The 17,714-nt window shown below is 37.0% G+C and overlaps 1 protein-coding gene across 4 annotated transcripts in view; it reads right to left on the bottom strand.

The window, feature by feature from the left end:
* Positions 1–17,714, bottom strand: part of LOC126197083 (uncharacterized) — a 576,613-nt gene that overhangs the window by 11,733 nt on the left and 547,166 nt on the right. For all 4 annotated transcript variants that reach the window (XM_049934616.1, XM_049934613.1, XM_049934615.1 and 1 more), the window contains exon 9: positions 10,027–10,234. In XM_049934616.1, coding sequence (XP_049790573.1) covers positions 10,027–10,234 — 208 coding nt within the window. The remainder of the gene's footprint in view (positions 1–10,026; positions 10,235–17,714) is intronic.

Raw genomic sequence — 17,714 nt, 5'->3', positions numbered from 1 at the left:
TTACACGGATATGTTACTTCCCAAAACTGTTGACATTGCAGTGCACATAGACCTGTTGTGCTTCATGAGGAACCTCTTCATGATCAGAAAATAGGGGTGTGGTACACAGTTAGTGGTGAAAGAATAATACACCCAATTTTTTTTAATGACACAGTTATAAGTGAAAGATACGTGCAAAACATTTTGCGAACATTTTTTATTGAACTGAGGTGAAAGAGAATGAAGCATCACATTTTTTCAACAGGATTCAGTGAGGGCTCGTATGGCCAATGTTTCTTAGCATGCAATTCATGATGTGTGTGATAAAAGGTGATTAGTAACAATATTTGCCTCCTAGATGTCCTGATTTAACACTTTGTGATTTTTGTTTGTGGGGTGCACTGAAGGACAAAGTGTACACAACAAATCCTCACATGATAAAGGAACTCAAGGATAATATCCATGAATCAATTAATTCAATATCTCAGAGAGAATTACATAGTGTGATTAATAATTTCTTGAGTAGATGTCAGAAATGCATGGAAAATAATGGCACGCATTTCCAGCATCTCCTTGCATGACTTCTTGAGTACAAAATTTATTCACTTATAATTTAAATGTAGACATGTCGTACCACAGCAGTAGCCGGGCAACACTGTATCTGATCGCCGGGCAATGGAGCGCACACTGTGTGGCATCGACTGTGCCGTGCAGGCAGTCATCAGATAGATGGAACACCCTGTATAAGTCTTACAGGAGTTTAGATCTTACCCCTTCAGTCATAAGCAATCCTTTATGATACATTTTAGAACCTATTCATCGGTCACCAAGAACTACTTCCACAACTACTTTGATAGCCCAAAAGTGTTTCACTGTCTATTATGAAAATAGTGAGTTATAAGATAGATTTAAATAATTAACATCATGTTTTCTGATTATCCCTGACACTTGGCGATATTAGGGAGTAAAAATACAGTCTGAATTAATCACAGAGAGTGAATATCTTGTTCTCATTTCCTGGCTGTAGTATCGTGAAGCTTTTGTTTTTTTCATTACCAATATAATTGGTGCTGCAGATGTGGTTTGCTACTATAACAAAGACTTGTCACATCCATCAGTCCCAAACAACAAAGTTGTAAAAAGTGCAGATTATTTACAGTACTACAACACCCATTGAAAACAATATGTAACATGATAGAGGTGTCATCCACTTCATGATGACTGATGTCTAGCATACAGTTCCTTTTCTAGTTATATTGCCTGATGACCATTCATACACTGCACATCAATGAAAACATTGAAGTCTCTACTTTTATTTCTTATGTATACATCATATTTTGACAGAAATGGGGTTGGAATAGGGGGAAATATCACAAACCATGCATTTTTGAGCAGTTTTGGTGGAATGTCAAGACTGAAGAACCACGAAGTCAAAAATCATACTTCCTTGAACAGTATCCTGAATATAGTTTAAATAACACTTCTCTACTTATGGGGAGATTTTCATTGTTTTCTGGCTAGTCATTTAATTGCAATAATATACCAGGCTACACCCCGAGACTGCCATTACTGTTATAGCTACTACCACAAAGAAAACTTAGGTGTAAAGCTTGAATTTTGATAGTTACATCACTTTACCATTATTAATGAATAGTTCCCTCATTTGAGAGTTCAGAGTTCGCTTGTAGTTGCTTTCATTGCTGCAATCCACAAAGGCTGTGATTGAGCCTAGCTGTCATACCAGTGCACTGTCACCACTGTAATGTGTGCTAAGCACCTATTTCACCAATGACGAGTGGAAATATTGTTTTTGTGCTCCAATACAGTACTGCTATGTTCGGTGGCTGTTGAGTATACAAGGCAAATTTCAGCCTTTTAAGAAACAGTAAAATGGGAAATTGAATATTATTGTTTAGTATACAAGCAGTCCTCAATAACTGAGGAATGGTATCTGTTGTGCATAAGTACAGTTAATAAAATTGAACTATGATGCACAGTGATTAGCTAGGATAAAGTTCACAGGGCAGAACAACAAATTAAAAAAAAAAAAATTAGAAATAGATTAAACTAACTACCTGACATTACCAGTGATTAGAAATTCTATGTTACTGATTACTGGAATTCCCCCCCCCCCCCCCCTGTATCACTCTTTAAAGCACCACATTTTTGCCCAAAAAATTTATGCCAGCACACTACACAAACCCATACAGAATGCAACACTGTTCGAATTCCACATGTGATTATCATATACATTTTCTGACACACAAGGCATTTTTTTAGACATTGTCTTCTTTGTTTTATTGTCTCTTTTTTCCCCAAAGTCACAGTCATACAAGTTATATTTTGTTGCTGCTATGCAAACTTTCTGGGATGATTTGAATTCCACCTAGTCTCATAATTGTAATAAAGAACCCATTGCCTATTTTGCAAGTGTCTTATTTCCTCACAAGTATTTGTCTCTTTCCTCTTACACTCAATTATTTTCCATCATTATAGGCAATTTATTGATTTTTTTTTATTTGAAACTGAATTTCTGAACAACACATCAACTTTCTTGAATGAAATTTCTGCCATTTGACTGTAGATTTGTATTCATTCTTTTCACACAATCAGGATTTCAGCTTTATAGCCATTTTCAAGGGCAATTTGAAATCTCAAAAAACAACCAACCTGCCTCATTCACACGTCATCATTGAAATAACATTTATCTGATCTCATAAACCAGTTGTTGTATTAAAGGAGATGTGTAATAGGAGGGCAGACATTTTTTGACATTTCAAATTGTGCTTGAGATTGGCTACAAAGTTGAAATCATGATTGTTTGAAATGAACAAATACAAATCTACAGTCAAAGGCATAAATTTCTTTCAAAACGTTCTAGGCAACTGTGGTCCCCCACGAAGGAAAAATTATTAACGCAACTAACAGTTTTACTACTCGTGCCAGTACAGCCTTCCACTTGAGTTTTCTAATTTCCCAATAGGCCTGCTACTGCTGGAAAGCACTTTCCTACATACAAGAAGCATTTCCTTAAATACAAGTCATGGAATTTTCCTTCTTATGGCCCCCTGAGTAACAGCATCCAGTATAAATTTCTGTCATATGCCAGAACACTTTTTTGGTCATGTAAAACTTGGAAATTTTTAATTTTTTGGTCTTCTTTTAAAATTAGTTTCATAATTTTTTATATTATCTACACCTACACCTGCATCCATACTCTGCAAACTGTTCAACAGTTGCTGGTAGAGGGTACTTCCCATTGTACATATGGATCGCGGGATGGACAAATGTTTAAATAACTGAATGCACACTGCAATTCATCTAATTTTGGGCTTATGGTTCCTATCAGAGCGATAGGTGGACAGTTGTAGCATATTCCTAGAGTCATCATTTAAAGCCAGTTCTTGAAACTTTGTAAGTAGGTTTCTTGGGGTAGTTTGTGGCTATCTTCAAGTGCCTGCAAGTTAAGTTTTTTCAGCAACTTTGTGACATTCTCCCATGGGTCAATCAAACCTGGGATCATTCATGATGCCCTTCTCTGTATACATTTAAAATCAGCTATGAGCCATATTTAGTATGGGTCCAACACACTTGTGCACTGTTATAGGGTGGGTCTCAGGAATGATTGGTAACCAATTTCCTTTGTAGACTGAATGCATTACCCTGCTATTATACCAACAAACTGAAGTCTGCCACCTGCCTCACCCATAACTGAGCCTATGAAACTGCTACATTTCATATCCCTACAATGTGCTATATCCTGATATCTGTACGAGTTGACCTATTCCAACTGTGAATCATTGAATCTGCAGTCATATAATACTATAGTTATCTTTTTCATTTTGTGAAGTGCAAAATTCTACATAAGGGTACCTTCTTATCAATAAATGCATTATCATGTTGTCTGCAAGGTCTTTAATATACAACATGACCAGCAAGGGTCCCAACACACTCCCTTGGGCACACGCAAAGTTACTTATATATCTGTTGATGAAGTTCCATCCAAGATACCATGAGGCTTTCTCCCTAACAAAAAATTCTCAATCAATATATTTTTCTTGATACCCCACATGAGTGTACTTCTGATAATACACTGAAGTGGCAAATAAACTGGTATCAGCATGTGTATTCAAATACAGAGATAGGTAAACAGGCAGAATACCGCACTGTGATCGGCAATGCCTATGTAAGACAAGTGTCTGGCACAGTTGTTAAATCTGTTACTGCTGCTGCTTCGATATGGGCTTTTGGAGCGTAAGGCCCACTCGAGAACCCTTGACGACTGCATGATACAAAGCTTTAAGACTCACCTGGGCCCGTAAACACCAACATTGGACTGTTCATGACTGGAAACATGTTGCCTGGTCAGGCGAGTCTTGTTTCACATTGTATCAAGCAGATGGACACGTACAGGCATGGAGACAACTTCATGAATCCATGGACCCTGCATGTCAGCAGGGAACTGTTCAAAACTGGTGGAGGCTCTATAATGATGTGTGGCATGTGCAGTTGGAGTGATATGGGACCCCTGATACACTTAGATATGACTCTTGACAGGTGACATGTACGTAAGCATCCTGTCTGATCACCTGCATCCATTGATGTCCATTGTGCATTCTGATGGAATTGGGCGTTTCCAGTAAGACAACCTGATACCCCACACATTCAGAATTGCTACAGAGTGGCTACAGTCACACTCTTCTGAGTTTAAACACTTCCGCTGGCTATCAAACTCCCCAGACATGAACATTATTCAGCATATCTGGAATGCCTTGCAACATGCTGTTCAGAAGAGATCTCCACTCCCTCGTAGTCTTACGGATTTATGGACAGCCCTTCAGGACTCATGGTGTCAGTTCACTCCAGGACTACTTCAGACGTTAGCAGAGTCCATGCCATATTGTGTTGTGGCACTTCTTTGTGCTCACAGGGGCCCCACATGATATTAGGCAGGTGTACCAGTTCCTTTGCCTCTTCAGTGTGAAGTGTAGATGGGGTACTGAATCAAATGCTTCTTGGAAATCTAGAAATACTACATCTTCCTTACTGCCTTGATCTGTAGCTTTCACGATGTGAGAAAAAAGGGAGATGGGTTTCATGTGATCGACATTTTCAGAACCCATGCTGGGTGACATGGAGAAGGTCATTTCACTTCTGCTACCTCTGTCATAGATGGATGTGACCTGTGCTTTGTTCCAACTACTGGTCATGGATTTTTGTTCAAGGAATCTGTGGCAGATTATAGCTAAAAGAGGTGCTAACTCAGCTGCACATTCAGTATAGAATCTGTGACATTCAGCAGTTTTCTTAACTAGCTCTGAGTCAGAGCTGCTTGTGCCCTGTTCTTTTTCAGTACAAAACTAAGTGTGCACACTGATGATCAAGCACTTCTTACAAATTTGTAAATGGTGCCTAATCCCATGTTATATGACAGCACATGTACTACTTATATGATGAGAAACCCTGGTATAACCATGGAGACAATTAGAGGTGAAATACAGATTGGAATTCAGCAACATATTACCCATAAGGATGAGCTGGATGAGGAAACAAAACCCAAGTACATTAAATATGTTATACTAGTCCTTTATGTAGAATTATGTACAAAGCTTGCACTCCATTTTTTGTCTTGTTCACACCTTTCCCCACATGACAAATAGCAACAATATACACCTGCCATTATTATAACAAAATGATTAACCAGAAAGCAGAGAATATCCACCACTAAATAGAGAAGGATTATATCTTCGACAGTTCACAAAAAAAAAAGTTGTTTGACAAATATTTCTGCACATATCATTATCCTATTGTCCAGAATATAATACCCACATATGAAATGGAAGAAAACTGTTGCACTTCCAGAGAAGTGTGGCACACCTATGCTTGTCATGCAATGAATATACAGGAAGCCAGGGGCCATTCATAATGAAATTTATAACAGAATACCAGATACCCACATTTCAGAGGAATCATATCCCACATTACTCACATATGTAACAGTATTCATCACACACATATTCCCCAGTCAGAAGTAATACCTTCAGTGAGGTGGAATGATTTTATGTACTCATTACTGATGAGAAACTTCCTGGCAGATTAAAACTGTGTGCCCGACCGAGAGTTCGAGTCTCGGTCGGGCACACAGTTTTAATCTGCCAGGAAGTTTCATATCAGCGCACACTCCACTGCAGAGTGAAAATCTCATTCTGGAAACATCCCCCAGGCTGTGGCTAAGCCATGTCTCCGCAGTATCCTTTCTTTCAGGAGTGCTAGGTCTGCAAGTTTCACAGGAGAGCTTCTGTAAAGTTTGGAAGGTAGGAGACGAGATACTGGCAGAAGTAAAGCTGTGAGTACCGGGCATGAGTCGTGCTTCGGTAGCTCTGTTGGTAGACCACTTGCCCGCGAAAGGCAAAGGTCCCGAGTTCGAGTCTCGGTCGGGCACACAGTTTTAATCTGCCAGGAAGTTTCATTGTTAAAAATCAGTTGTTGTGCCAATTATTCCTTTTGTATCATATGAAACATCATCTGTTGGTCATTTTGTGCACTTTTTTTATTTCAGTAAAGCCTCATGTCATTTCAAGCATGTGTGTAAGTGTTTACCTCTCTACCTACATTATTCTGTGAAGTACTGAATCTCAACTGTTAACAGATTTTTAGGTCACCCTGTATTTTGAGTAAAAATCTGATAAAATATGAGTGACATTCCAAAATTAATCCCTCCTCCTTTTTTGTGGTGACTTTGGATGTCCATTCAAGATGTCTCTGGTGTAGTACTAATGCTTGAACCTCCCTCTTTCATTTTCAGCTGGTTACGTTGTTCTGTGGTAGTTGGCACCAGCAGGGGAGTGTATAAAACAGTGATGTGTGAAATCCATACACACTTTCTAAAGGTGAATGGAGATGATACAATAGACATGAGCAATGTGAGGCAATGGGTAATTTATTTTCAAGGTGGTGAAAAGGGTGTGCATGACAAGCCGCCATGGCACAATCAACCCTGAACAGCTGTCATCCCTTGCAGTGAAGAGCATCTTGATCAACTCATCCACGCTGATCGGTGGACAACAACCAGAGAATTCTGTGCAAAGCTGAATGTTGGGTGTAATGCCTTGGAAATAATGTTGCAACATCTTGGTTATTGCAAAGTTTGTGCGAGTTGGGTTCCACAAATGCTTATGGAAGAACAAAAAACTCCTCAAATGGAAATTTGTCAGGACCTGCTGGACCGATATCAAGCTGAAGGTGACAATTTTCTGAATAGCATCGTCACTGGAGATGAGAAGGGTGTCACCACTACAAGCCAGAATCCAACAGACTGTTCATGGAGTGGCGACATGAGAATTCTCCATCAAAGAAGAAATTCAGACACAGCCATCTGCAGGCAAATTGATGTGCACAGTGTTCTGGGATAGCCAGGGTGTGGTTCTTTTGGATGTCCTGGAGCCTGGAAAACTGTCAGTTCAGCACATTATAAGATGACACTGACTAAGCTGAAATTCTGAATTTCCAGGGTAAGGCCAGAGAGGAAGACCAACTTGCACATGCAGCGTGATAGTGCCAGGACCCACACCAGTTTTGTGACCATGCAAATCATTGCAAAATTTGGCTGGAATTTCTTCCAACATCCACTGCACAGTCTTGATTTAGCGCCTTCAGAATTCCATCTCTTTGGGCTTCTGAAAGATGGACTACATGGCAAACATTTTCAAGGCTCAGATGTGGTTGAAAAAGTGGTTAGCCTCTGCTAGTTCTGAATTTTACAAGTACGGCTTGCAGGCTCTGGTTCATCGTTGGCAAACGTGCATAATGAATGGTGGTGACTAAGTGGAAAAATGATGAAATATGGCTCTATTTAGCTGTGTTGTGTGTGATTTATGTATCCAGGGACGATTCTAGAAGTTGGTCAAGGAGGGGTGGGCTAATGACCGGGGAGGGGGGTTGGGGGAATGGAATATCACAAAAAAGAATTGGGATCCTCCACCAACAAATTGCTAAAATTTGGTGTTGCTTAAAGTAGTTTTTGGTAACTGTTTTGGGGTTCAGGTTAAAAACGTGTCTACAAAATGTGTGTGCCCAGGAAAATAATATGATCTGACCCAGATGTCTGGCAATTTCGTAGTTTTTATCTGGGGTAGGAAGTTTAAATGTTGGTAGGCATATTTAGCTTTCTTGTACATTAATATACATCCATTATATATTAATAAATAATAAGACACACATTTTAAGTTAAACAATATTTATTAGGGATAATGCCAAATGTCAGACAAGCCTGAGTAAATAAAATATGGGGGTTTAGATAGTACGCTATTTGCCATTCTTTTGTTAAAATGTGTTTGAAATACATTGCAACCTATATTGCCACATAATTATTTTAAAAAATGATTGATCTGTTGAAGTAATATATTCGCTGATTTCTGAAGTTATTTTATCCAGTGTAATATGATACTCCATGGGGAGGCACGAGGAGGGGGGGGGGGGGGAGCTATAGCCCCCATAGCCCCCCCCCCCCCCTGCCACCACCCCTATATGTATCTCCTGTAGTTTCCATGAATAAAAATAGGAAGCATTACTTTTGGAATGACCCTCGTCTTAGCAATTAGGAAATTGAGACACATTGCTAGTACAGTGGAGAGAACAATATTTGGTTTCAGATGTTGAAAATCTCAACAGAAATCTCAAACAATAACTGGTTTCAAACCTTACAACTTTCCAAAGCTAGGTATCAAAAAAGTATCAATCGCGATTAGCATAATTAATTTGTCTCAAAAAGTGTGCAGAAAAATAATGACTTAGGCATCATTTAGTTCATACAAGGATCTTACAAGTACAGTACACCACCTTTTAAAATACAAGGGTAAGTCAATTATTATCAGCAATTTAGTTATATTTTTGTTTATTTTGGTAGTACTGTCATCTTACTTTGATGACGCATGCTTTGCTTATTTGTTGTTATATCTTTGCAATTTTCAAGCTGATAGGTTAGTTTCATTATCACTGCCATGCTCTTAATAATGGCTGCTCCACTGTCTATTTGCACCAAAGAAGAACAACGTTTAGTGATCTGTTTTTTGTGGTTGGAGGGCACATCAGGGGCTGAAATTCATCAAAGATTTTCGGTACAGTATGGGAACAGTGTTTTGCCACAACGAAGTGTCTATGAATGGACTGAAAAATTCCGAAATGATCGCACCAGTGTGACGCACAATGAAGGAGCCGGACGACTGTTTACCACTTCAAATGAAGAAACCATTGAGCAGTCATGTGAAATGATTCTCTTAGACAGACAATTACCTACTGATGAAGCAACACATCGTCTGACCACAAAATCATCCATGACAGACATCATATAGTTCATGCAAGATGGATCCCAAAACAACTCACACAATTGAATAAACAAATGTACTTGGACAGCTGCAAAAAGCATTTGGACTGCTATGGTAACAAAGGGGACAACTTCTTAGACAGGATCATTACTGACCATCACTTGTTTGGTCCACTCAAACAGGCATTAAGGGGCCACTGATTTGCCTCGGACAAAGCAGTGAAAGAAGTGGTGCATTCCTAGCTCGCAGCTCAACCAAGAACCCTCTTTTATGAGGGCATCAGGAAGCTCAATGATGGACCAAGTGCATTGAAACGCAAGGAGACTATGCCAAAAAATGATGTTCTTGTAAGTTCCCTATTTGATTACAATAAAATTTTATAATTACTTTGCAGATAATAATTGACTTACCCTTATAGCTGTCAGTATAATTAGCATACACATATATAATTTTTATCGTATCTGTAATGACCATGATTTACTGAAACCTTGGAGAAACCAGGCAAACAAAAATATTCAAAATTCAACCATGGTGCCTTTTAATTCCTAGATAATAAGGCACTTTATAAGGGAAAGAAAGAAAATCAATGAACTTAAGACAAGCTATCCACAGAAAGTGCAAATTATGAGTATTATGTTGCTTAATCAGTACTTAATTGAATACAATAATTTAATGAATCTTTATTTTCATAAAGGGTGAATATAGAGGTCCTTTTATAATATACCTGATTTCAGCATTCTTGGCTCAACTCCAAACGTAAAATCTTTTACTTCTTTGTACCACTTCTGACAGGCATCTCGTGCTGTAACATTTTTTCCAGCATCTGAGGACCACACGCAAAAGATATTTTCCCCATATTTTCCATCTGGGCGATGACAAAATTTATCTTCTTTTGCCAAAGTTTTGGCCCATTCTGTAGCATATTCACACAACTAACAACAAAGAAATCATTGTTTAGTTAATAAAATATTCAAAACATTTATGTCTGTACATAACAAAGTCTTTAATAAGAAATTATTTCTTAGAAATACATCAGTGTACAATCATACAATTTCATATTTTGTCACAGCATTTGCCAAAGTTCATAGATAACAGTTTATGTAAGGGGGAAATTATAGGAGCACATCCTTCTCTAAACCCAGTTCTTTAGTTGCGTTTCTTCGGTGAGAGAGTGGGGGAGATGGTGCTGCAAATGATCAAGTGATAAACATCACAACTCCAAAAGTAAACCCCGACTTTAAAGAATATGACTGGCTAATTTTTCTAAAAAAGTCGAACATTACCTTTCTTTAACAGAAATAGCCGATACCAAGAATATTTTTGAATCTTGTGTAAGAGAACATTATCTCAGCTGTTTAACTAAATGAGTTTCATTTGATTTTGTATACAATGCATTATATTTCTGACTAAAATGTATAAAAAGAAATTAATTTGATACAATCAATATATACTAACTCTGTATGTACAGTTAAAATTACTCTTCTTTTAGAAATATTTGAAATTATGAAATATCTGGCATACTTAAAATTCATGTTATTAATTATGCAATCTGATGCTAATTATTAAATTTATTTTTGGATTCATTTACAAAATAATGGTATAACTTGGTCATGATTATTCTTTTGTCAAGAATGTTTGTCAACTCTTGTTCTGTAAACTTTTTGGAATATTGTTAGTGCCACAGAATGAGTTAGTGTGGTGGGCAGCCTCTGATGCAATTGGATGTATTTTTATGTTTGGCAATAACAATGTAAATTTCTGTTTTATGGAAGTGGGAATGGTAAAGTCAGAGCGATATAGAAGAGTGACATAATAAAAAAAAATAAGAGCAAACAGAGACAATGTAACAGGCTTACTTATTATTTATATAGACATTTGGAACTCACAGAATTGAAAAATTTCAGCCTCAAGAATCTACCCCTAGGTGTAATGAACTGTAGCCAACAATGATAAAATGAAGATAATCAAAAAATTTATTTGTACATCTTACTCCTCTCCATGCTTTTGAAATAAATCAATTTCTATGAAGAACCTGAAAAACTACTGGTGATGTGTGAGAGGGTAAGATTACAGTTGTGGACATCATCCAGGAACAGTTGATTGACAATGAAGTCTTGTCTGTTGCAGAAGAAGGAAGGACAGAGATTTGTGCCAAATGCAGTTTATTTGAAACTCCAACCACTCAAAGAAAGAAGACCGAGAGCTACCCACCAACAGTGGCAAGATACTATCAACAATGACGGATCAGATGAATTGAAAGAGGACTTTACAGCTATGATGAGGAACATCAAAAAGAAAAGATAAGTACAAACAATTTTGTTTTGTGGACTTGTGTGATTGCTAGAAAAATGAAGAGAGACGAGGGTAGTAGTGATGTAGAAGTGAAAGTTGTAGGACTCGGGCAGGACATGTTTGAACCAAGTGAAATTGCACTCAGCAAAGAAACATTGAAAACCAATATTTTGCAGTCGATTGTGGCAAAATTGGAGGAAATGAAGATGGGTACCAATAGCAAATTTAGTGCAGTTAATGAGCAGTTAACTGATTGAGTGTATTCTTCAGGGTTGTACCCGTCGTGAGTTTTTCAAGTCAGCTCACTCGTCGTACATTTAGATTTTGAAACTTTGATTTTATAGATGTAAACTTACAATTTGTAATTCTAGTAATTTACGTTGTCTCTGAACCTATTTCCATAGTTTAGTATTGCACTGTTTTGACCTTGTATCAATTCTTGTGACAGTATGTTCCACAGATCTGAAAATCTGAATACCACATCTTGATATATGTATAGATTATGACTTGTTTAATAGATTTTCCCCTTATGTTTTCTGTATATTTTATGTATCAGATACTTCTATACACCCGCAATCTATCTTTTGGTTTATTTTTGTACACCGATTGGCAAACCTTATAATCTGTCACAAAATATTGTAAACACACTGTTTCCAAATTTGGTGAGTGGGCTATTGTAACAAGACACACTCCTCTAACATTCCTTTTCCTTAATAGAAATAGCCAATACCAGGAATATTTTTGTATCTTGTACAGGTGAACATTATCTCAGCTGTTTAGGTAAATGAATTTCATTTGATTTTGTATGTGATGCATTATATTTCTGGCTAAAATATATAAAAAGAAATTAATTTGTTGTAGTTGATATGTACTAACTCTGTATGTACAGTTAAAATTACTCTTCTTTTAGTAATATTTGAAGCTACAAAATATCTGGTATACTTAAAATTCTGCAATCTGATGCTAGTTATTATTTCTAGATTGATTTACAAAATAATGATATAACGTGGTGATGATTCTTCTTTTGTCAAGAAAGTTTGTAATCTCTTTGGTTCCGTGAACTCTTTGGTTCCGTGAACTCTTTGGTTCCGTGAACTCTTTGGTTCCGTGAACTCTTTGGTTCCGTGAACTCTTTGGTTCCGTGAACTCTTTGGAATATTGTTAGTACCACAGGACAAGTTAGTGTGGTGGGCTTGCCTCTGATGGAATCGGATGTGCTTTTATTTTTGGCAATAATAATGAAATTTTCTGTTTTATCGAAGTGGGGATTGTAAAGTCAGTGTGATATAGAAGACTGTGACACAATAAAAGAAGTGCAAACGAAGATAATGCAACAGGCTTACTTATTATTTATCTAGTGATTTGGAACTCGCAAAGTTGAAACATTTCACCCTCAAGAAACTACCCCTAGACATGGCAAACTGCAGCCGACAACAAGAAAATGAAAATAAGTAAAAAACCACAAAATTCTGTAAGTTTGTGCCAGATGGGTCCCTTGTCGTTTGGTTGCAGGTCATGTGTTGAGACGTTTGGAGGCCTGTCAGATGCTTACAGCAAGGTCTGCAAAAGAAGTGAATGCATTTTTGAGTCAGATCATTATCTGTGATGAAATGTGGGCCTCCACTACACTATAAAGCCAAAACAAGACATTATGTGGATGAAAGGGAAAACAGCCACAGTAAAAACCAAGACTTGACTGTAACCAGATTTCTCTGACTGGCAGGCAGTTCACTCATTGATTTTTTGCACGAGCGATGCACAATCAATGCTGTTTACTACCACAAGCTGTTGAACCCAGTGACAGTTGCATACCATCACAAAAGATGAGACCAACACATTTGAAAGTTTGCAATTTCATACCCAAATAAAGAAATATGTCACCTCAGATAAAGAGAAAGCAAAGTGTTGCACTGCCATGATACGAGAATAAAAGGGGCACAGAGCTGACGTAGCTTTTCTTCTGTCTGTGTTAATCATGCATGGTAGGTGATAATTAGTTTTAAAAAAGTAAATATCAATCACAAACCAAAGGGAACTAGATATGCAACTTTGTTATGGATAATGCAGAAGGAATGCAAAGAGCATAGTAAATTGTATGCACAAAGGTATCCCAACAGAAAGTGTCAACAAGAATGGTAAGTCAGCAGATATGCAAAACTGTTATTGGAGCACAAGTGGAAAGTCTGTAATGAGTGGAGTGAACAAAATGTCCAACATCCTTGTAAAAGTTATCTAAAGATGATTAAAATCATCAAAATCTTCTGAAACCTATTGGTCATATTCCAGTGTTAACCCTATAGAAATTGCAAATGCCTCTGGAATAAGTCACTGTTCACATTTAGTGTACAAACAGTTCCATCCATGTCATGTCGCTTCACCAGCAGATTAACCAGAGCAATTCCAGAACAGACATGGAATTCAGTAGCTCAGTTTTGATGTGGCCGCAGGACATTAGGTTCTTTTTACAAAGAATTCACCTTACCAAAGAAGCTACCTTTGCAAATCATGGAAAGATGAATGTAAGAAATATGCTTTATTGGGCCACTGGGAAACCACAGGTTGAACATCAGAGGTAGTGGAGTGTGAATGTTAGGTGCAGGATCAGTGGAGACTACATGATTGCTCATTACTTCATTAAAGAACCATAAGCAGAAGATATCATTTCTTACAGAAGTGCTAGCACGTCTCATAGATGGAGTACCATTTTAAATACATAGATGTACATGGTACCAACATGATGGGTGCTCAGCTCACTGCTTCTGGCTGTGAAAGCACTCTCATAGTTCTTTCATTGTAAACAGATATGAAGTGAAGACACCATCAGTTGTTTGGCACATTTGCCTGATTTGACACCTCTAGACTTCTTTCTGTGGGGTAAACTCAAAGACTAAATCTGTGCTCATCATTGTGCTGTTGAAGCATGTACAGTAATACAGAAGAAGTCTATCCAGAAGTCATTGCATCAGCAACTGCAAAGGTGTACTTCAGTAGAGACTAAATGGTGGGTATTTCAAGCACTTGATGACATAAAAGAAATTTTGAGGAATCAAATCAACCTCAATCTTTTGTTATTTCCTTTTTGTTGATTTTACCCTTGTGAGGACAACTGAGGAACTACTTGTTTGAAAAGTAGTGGCTCTGGTCACAAAAACTGACACTGGCCAGGAGAGTAGGGTGCTGACCATATGTACCTCCATATTTGCATCCAGTGATGCCTATTGTCAGAGGATGACACAGTGGTTGGGTCTTCTGAGGCCTGTTTGGACAGAGTTTTTGTTGATTTTGATCATATAAGAGTGTATTTTTACATTAAGCTCAAGACATGTAAACTATCTTTGTAACTAAATTCCCTGTTTTTCAAATTGATTCAGTTTTTGGTGTGCACATTTCTTTCAAGATTCTGGCAGAAACTAGATCAGAACTGGTACCATAGTTAACTTATGAAACATCCTTAGATGCCATGCCCTGTGCATTACAATTGGTGTGTTTGTGCAAACATGTGCATTCCAACTGGTGTGTTTGTGCAAACACTTGTAGCCAAGTGTGATTATTATTAATTTTAAATTAAACTTTTCTCCACTATTCTGCTTTTAAGTAGATTCTCTTAGCTGCATTCAGCTAGAGTGCACCATCAGCCTGATACATGTGTTCTATATAACAACACGAACTTCTGTAAAAGACAGCAATCAGATTTATATTCCAAACTAATCAATCTTAAGATCTAAATACTTCAATTTTTTTGAAGCTACTAATCAAATTTTGTAGAGGGAAACTACAGTACTGGCAGCAGAAATTATCATAGCTCTATTTGAAGAAGTGAACTTGGTACTTCTGTAATTAATATACCTATGAAAAAAAAAGACCACATGCAATTTAGTAATTACTTTTTCACGGTTCAATTGGGTGAAAACAGAATCACCATATCTTGTTTTGTGTGTGTGTGTGTGTGTGTGTGTGTGTGTGTGTGTGTGTGTGTGTGTGTGTGTGTGAGAGAGAGAGAGAGAGAGAGAGAGAGAGAGAGAGAGAGAGATGTATGTTATGAATTTTGCAAAAAAAATTCTGTAAGGGCAGATATATAAGCCAAGGAAGAAATGTTGGACTAGTACTTGCACTAGAGGTGGGTTGTTCGCAAATGAATGGATCCAATGGAATGGTTCACTAAAGTGAAGAGAAGGACTGAGGAATGACTTCTAAGTAATGGTCATTCATTGCTCACTTCAGGCATGGCTGATCTCATTCCACGAACACTTGTAGCCCGTCTTGCTCCCACCTCAGTCTCTTTCTTTTTTGGGTAGTAACACATTCCATGTTCCATTTAAACTTTTTATAATTATATAACTTATACAAAAATTGAGTTATATCTAATGTATACATTTTTTTTCCAGCAGCAACAATCAAATCTATTTATCTCTATCATTTTGATCAGCTGTTGAACACATACCTACATCAAGGCAAGTGTTTTTTTATAATTTTTACTCGTAGATTCTTTTTAGCTTTCATCTGCTTGATATAAAGTCTAGTTTTTAAAGTAGCTTGTAACCATTTTCAGATTGTAGTGTAAGGAAGTTTACATAAAACTTATGATTTTCCCATTTCTTCCAAAAATAAAACAGGACATTTAGGAAGGTTCTTATTTTTCAAGTTTGGTTGCTTCCTTGTGCTGCCTGTGGTGTGATTACTTTGCACAAAAAAATGAGTTGTTCCTGATTTTGACTCAGTAGGAGAAAGGGAAGCAATGTTTCTCCATTTGAAAAATTGTAGAATGGCATAAAATTGTATTTAGTTTGTATCTAAGAGATATTGTTGAAAAGCATCTTTTTAGTAAAGAAACTATTACTTTCAATAATTTTTCATAATGTGGGGCTACAGTCATAATATATTTCTTTAAAGTCAGTACCACCAGTAGAGTTTTTATTTTATTTTATTTTATTTTTCTGGGCACGATCATAATTTCGGCTTAAAATGCCATTATCAAGTGTTTTAATGCTGTATAGCTCCTAAGATGGCGTACTGTTGTATTTAAAATACACTATTAGACACATTGTCTAAGGATCAATATTTCTGGTAAAATACTACTGCTAAGATTTATCACTGAGTATACCATCTTGACTGAGGGAGGAATATCTTTGGCCAAGACAATTTGACACTTAGCCAACTGCCATTCAGCCAAGATGGTATACTCAGTGATGTACACTCAGTGATAAAACATAGCAGTAGGATTTTACCAGAAATATTGACCTTAGACAATGTGTCTAATAGTGTATTTTAAATATGAAAGTATGCCATCTTAGGCTCTGTATAACATTAAAAAAAATTGATAATGGCATTTTAAGCTGAAATCATATCGTGTAAATGTAACACTGCAAATAAAAAATAAAATAAAATAAAAAAATAATAAAGTCTAATGGCAGTACTGACTTTAAATAAGTATTACTTTCAACTTAGTTATTAATACTCTATTGTTATATTAACTTTAATAACACAAGATATAAATCTACCATTTACTAAGTGACTGAGGCCGATATCATGAGTACATCACATTTTCATTTAAAAATAGTTATTCTTGATTAATGGGTCATTTTTGGCCTGGAACCATATTGGGATACTCTGGTGCAACCTGAAGTATATCTAGCCTCCTGTCCTTTTTTGTGAATTATTTGTTACAGTGTTACATGAAGTTGATGCCAATCTCAATCACATAATTTAAACATTTAGTTTAGTAACTAAGTGTAGAGCATTGACATCCTCATTTACATGCCACTGTGGAAAATCTGTCTTGAAGAACTTGTCACTCACATTAAATTGTTGAAAGAAACTCCTTTTTTATCAGAAATAAGTGTTCTATTTTTGATGAAGGCCTGCTGGCCGAAAGCTTATTTGTGACAGTCTTTTCATTGTGCGTATCTTCGACTTCTTAATAGTCATGGGTGACTGAAATTCGATAGTAGGAAAAGAAAGAGGAGGAAACATAGTAGGTGAATATGGACTGGGGGTAAGAAATGAAAGAGGAAGCCGCCTTGTAGAATTTTGCACAGAGCATAACTCAATCATAGCTAACACTTGGTTCAAGAATCATAAAAGAAGGTTGTATACCTGGAAGAAACCTGGAGATACTAATAG

The sequence above is a fragment of the Schistocerca nitens genome, chromosome 1, assembly GCF_023898315.1.
Source record: "Schistocerca nitens isolate TAMUIC-IGC-003100 chromosome 1, iqSchNite1.1, whole genome shotgun sequence".
Lineage (NCBI taxonomy): Eukaryota > Metazoa > Arthropoda > Insecta > Orthoptera > Acrididae > Schistocerca > Schistocerca nitens.
Note: the sequence above shows the minus strand (reverse complement) of the source record. Positions and strands in the feature narration are given on the sequence as shown.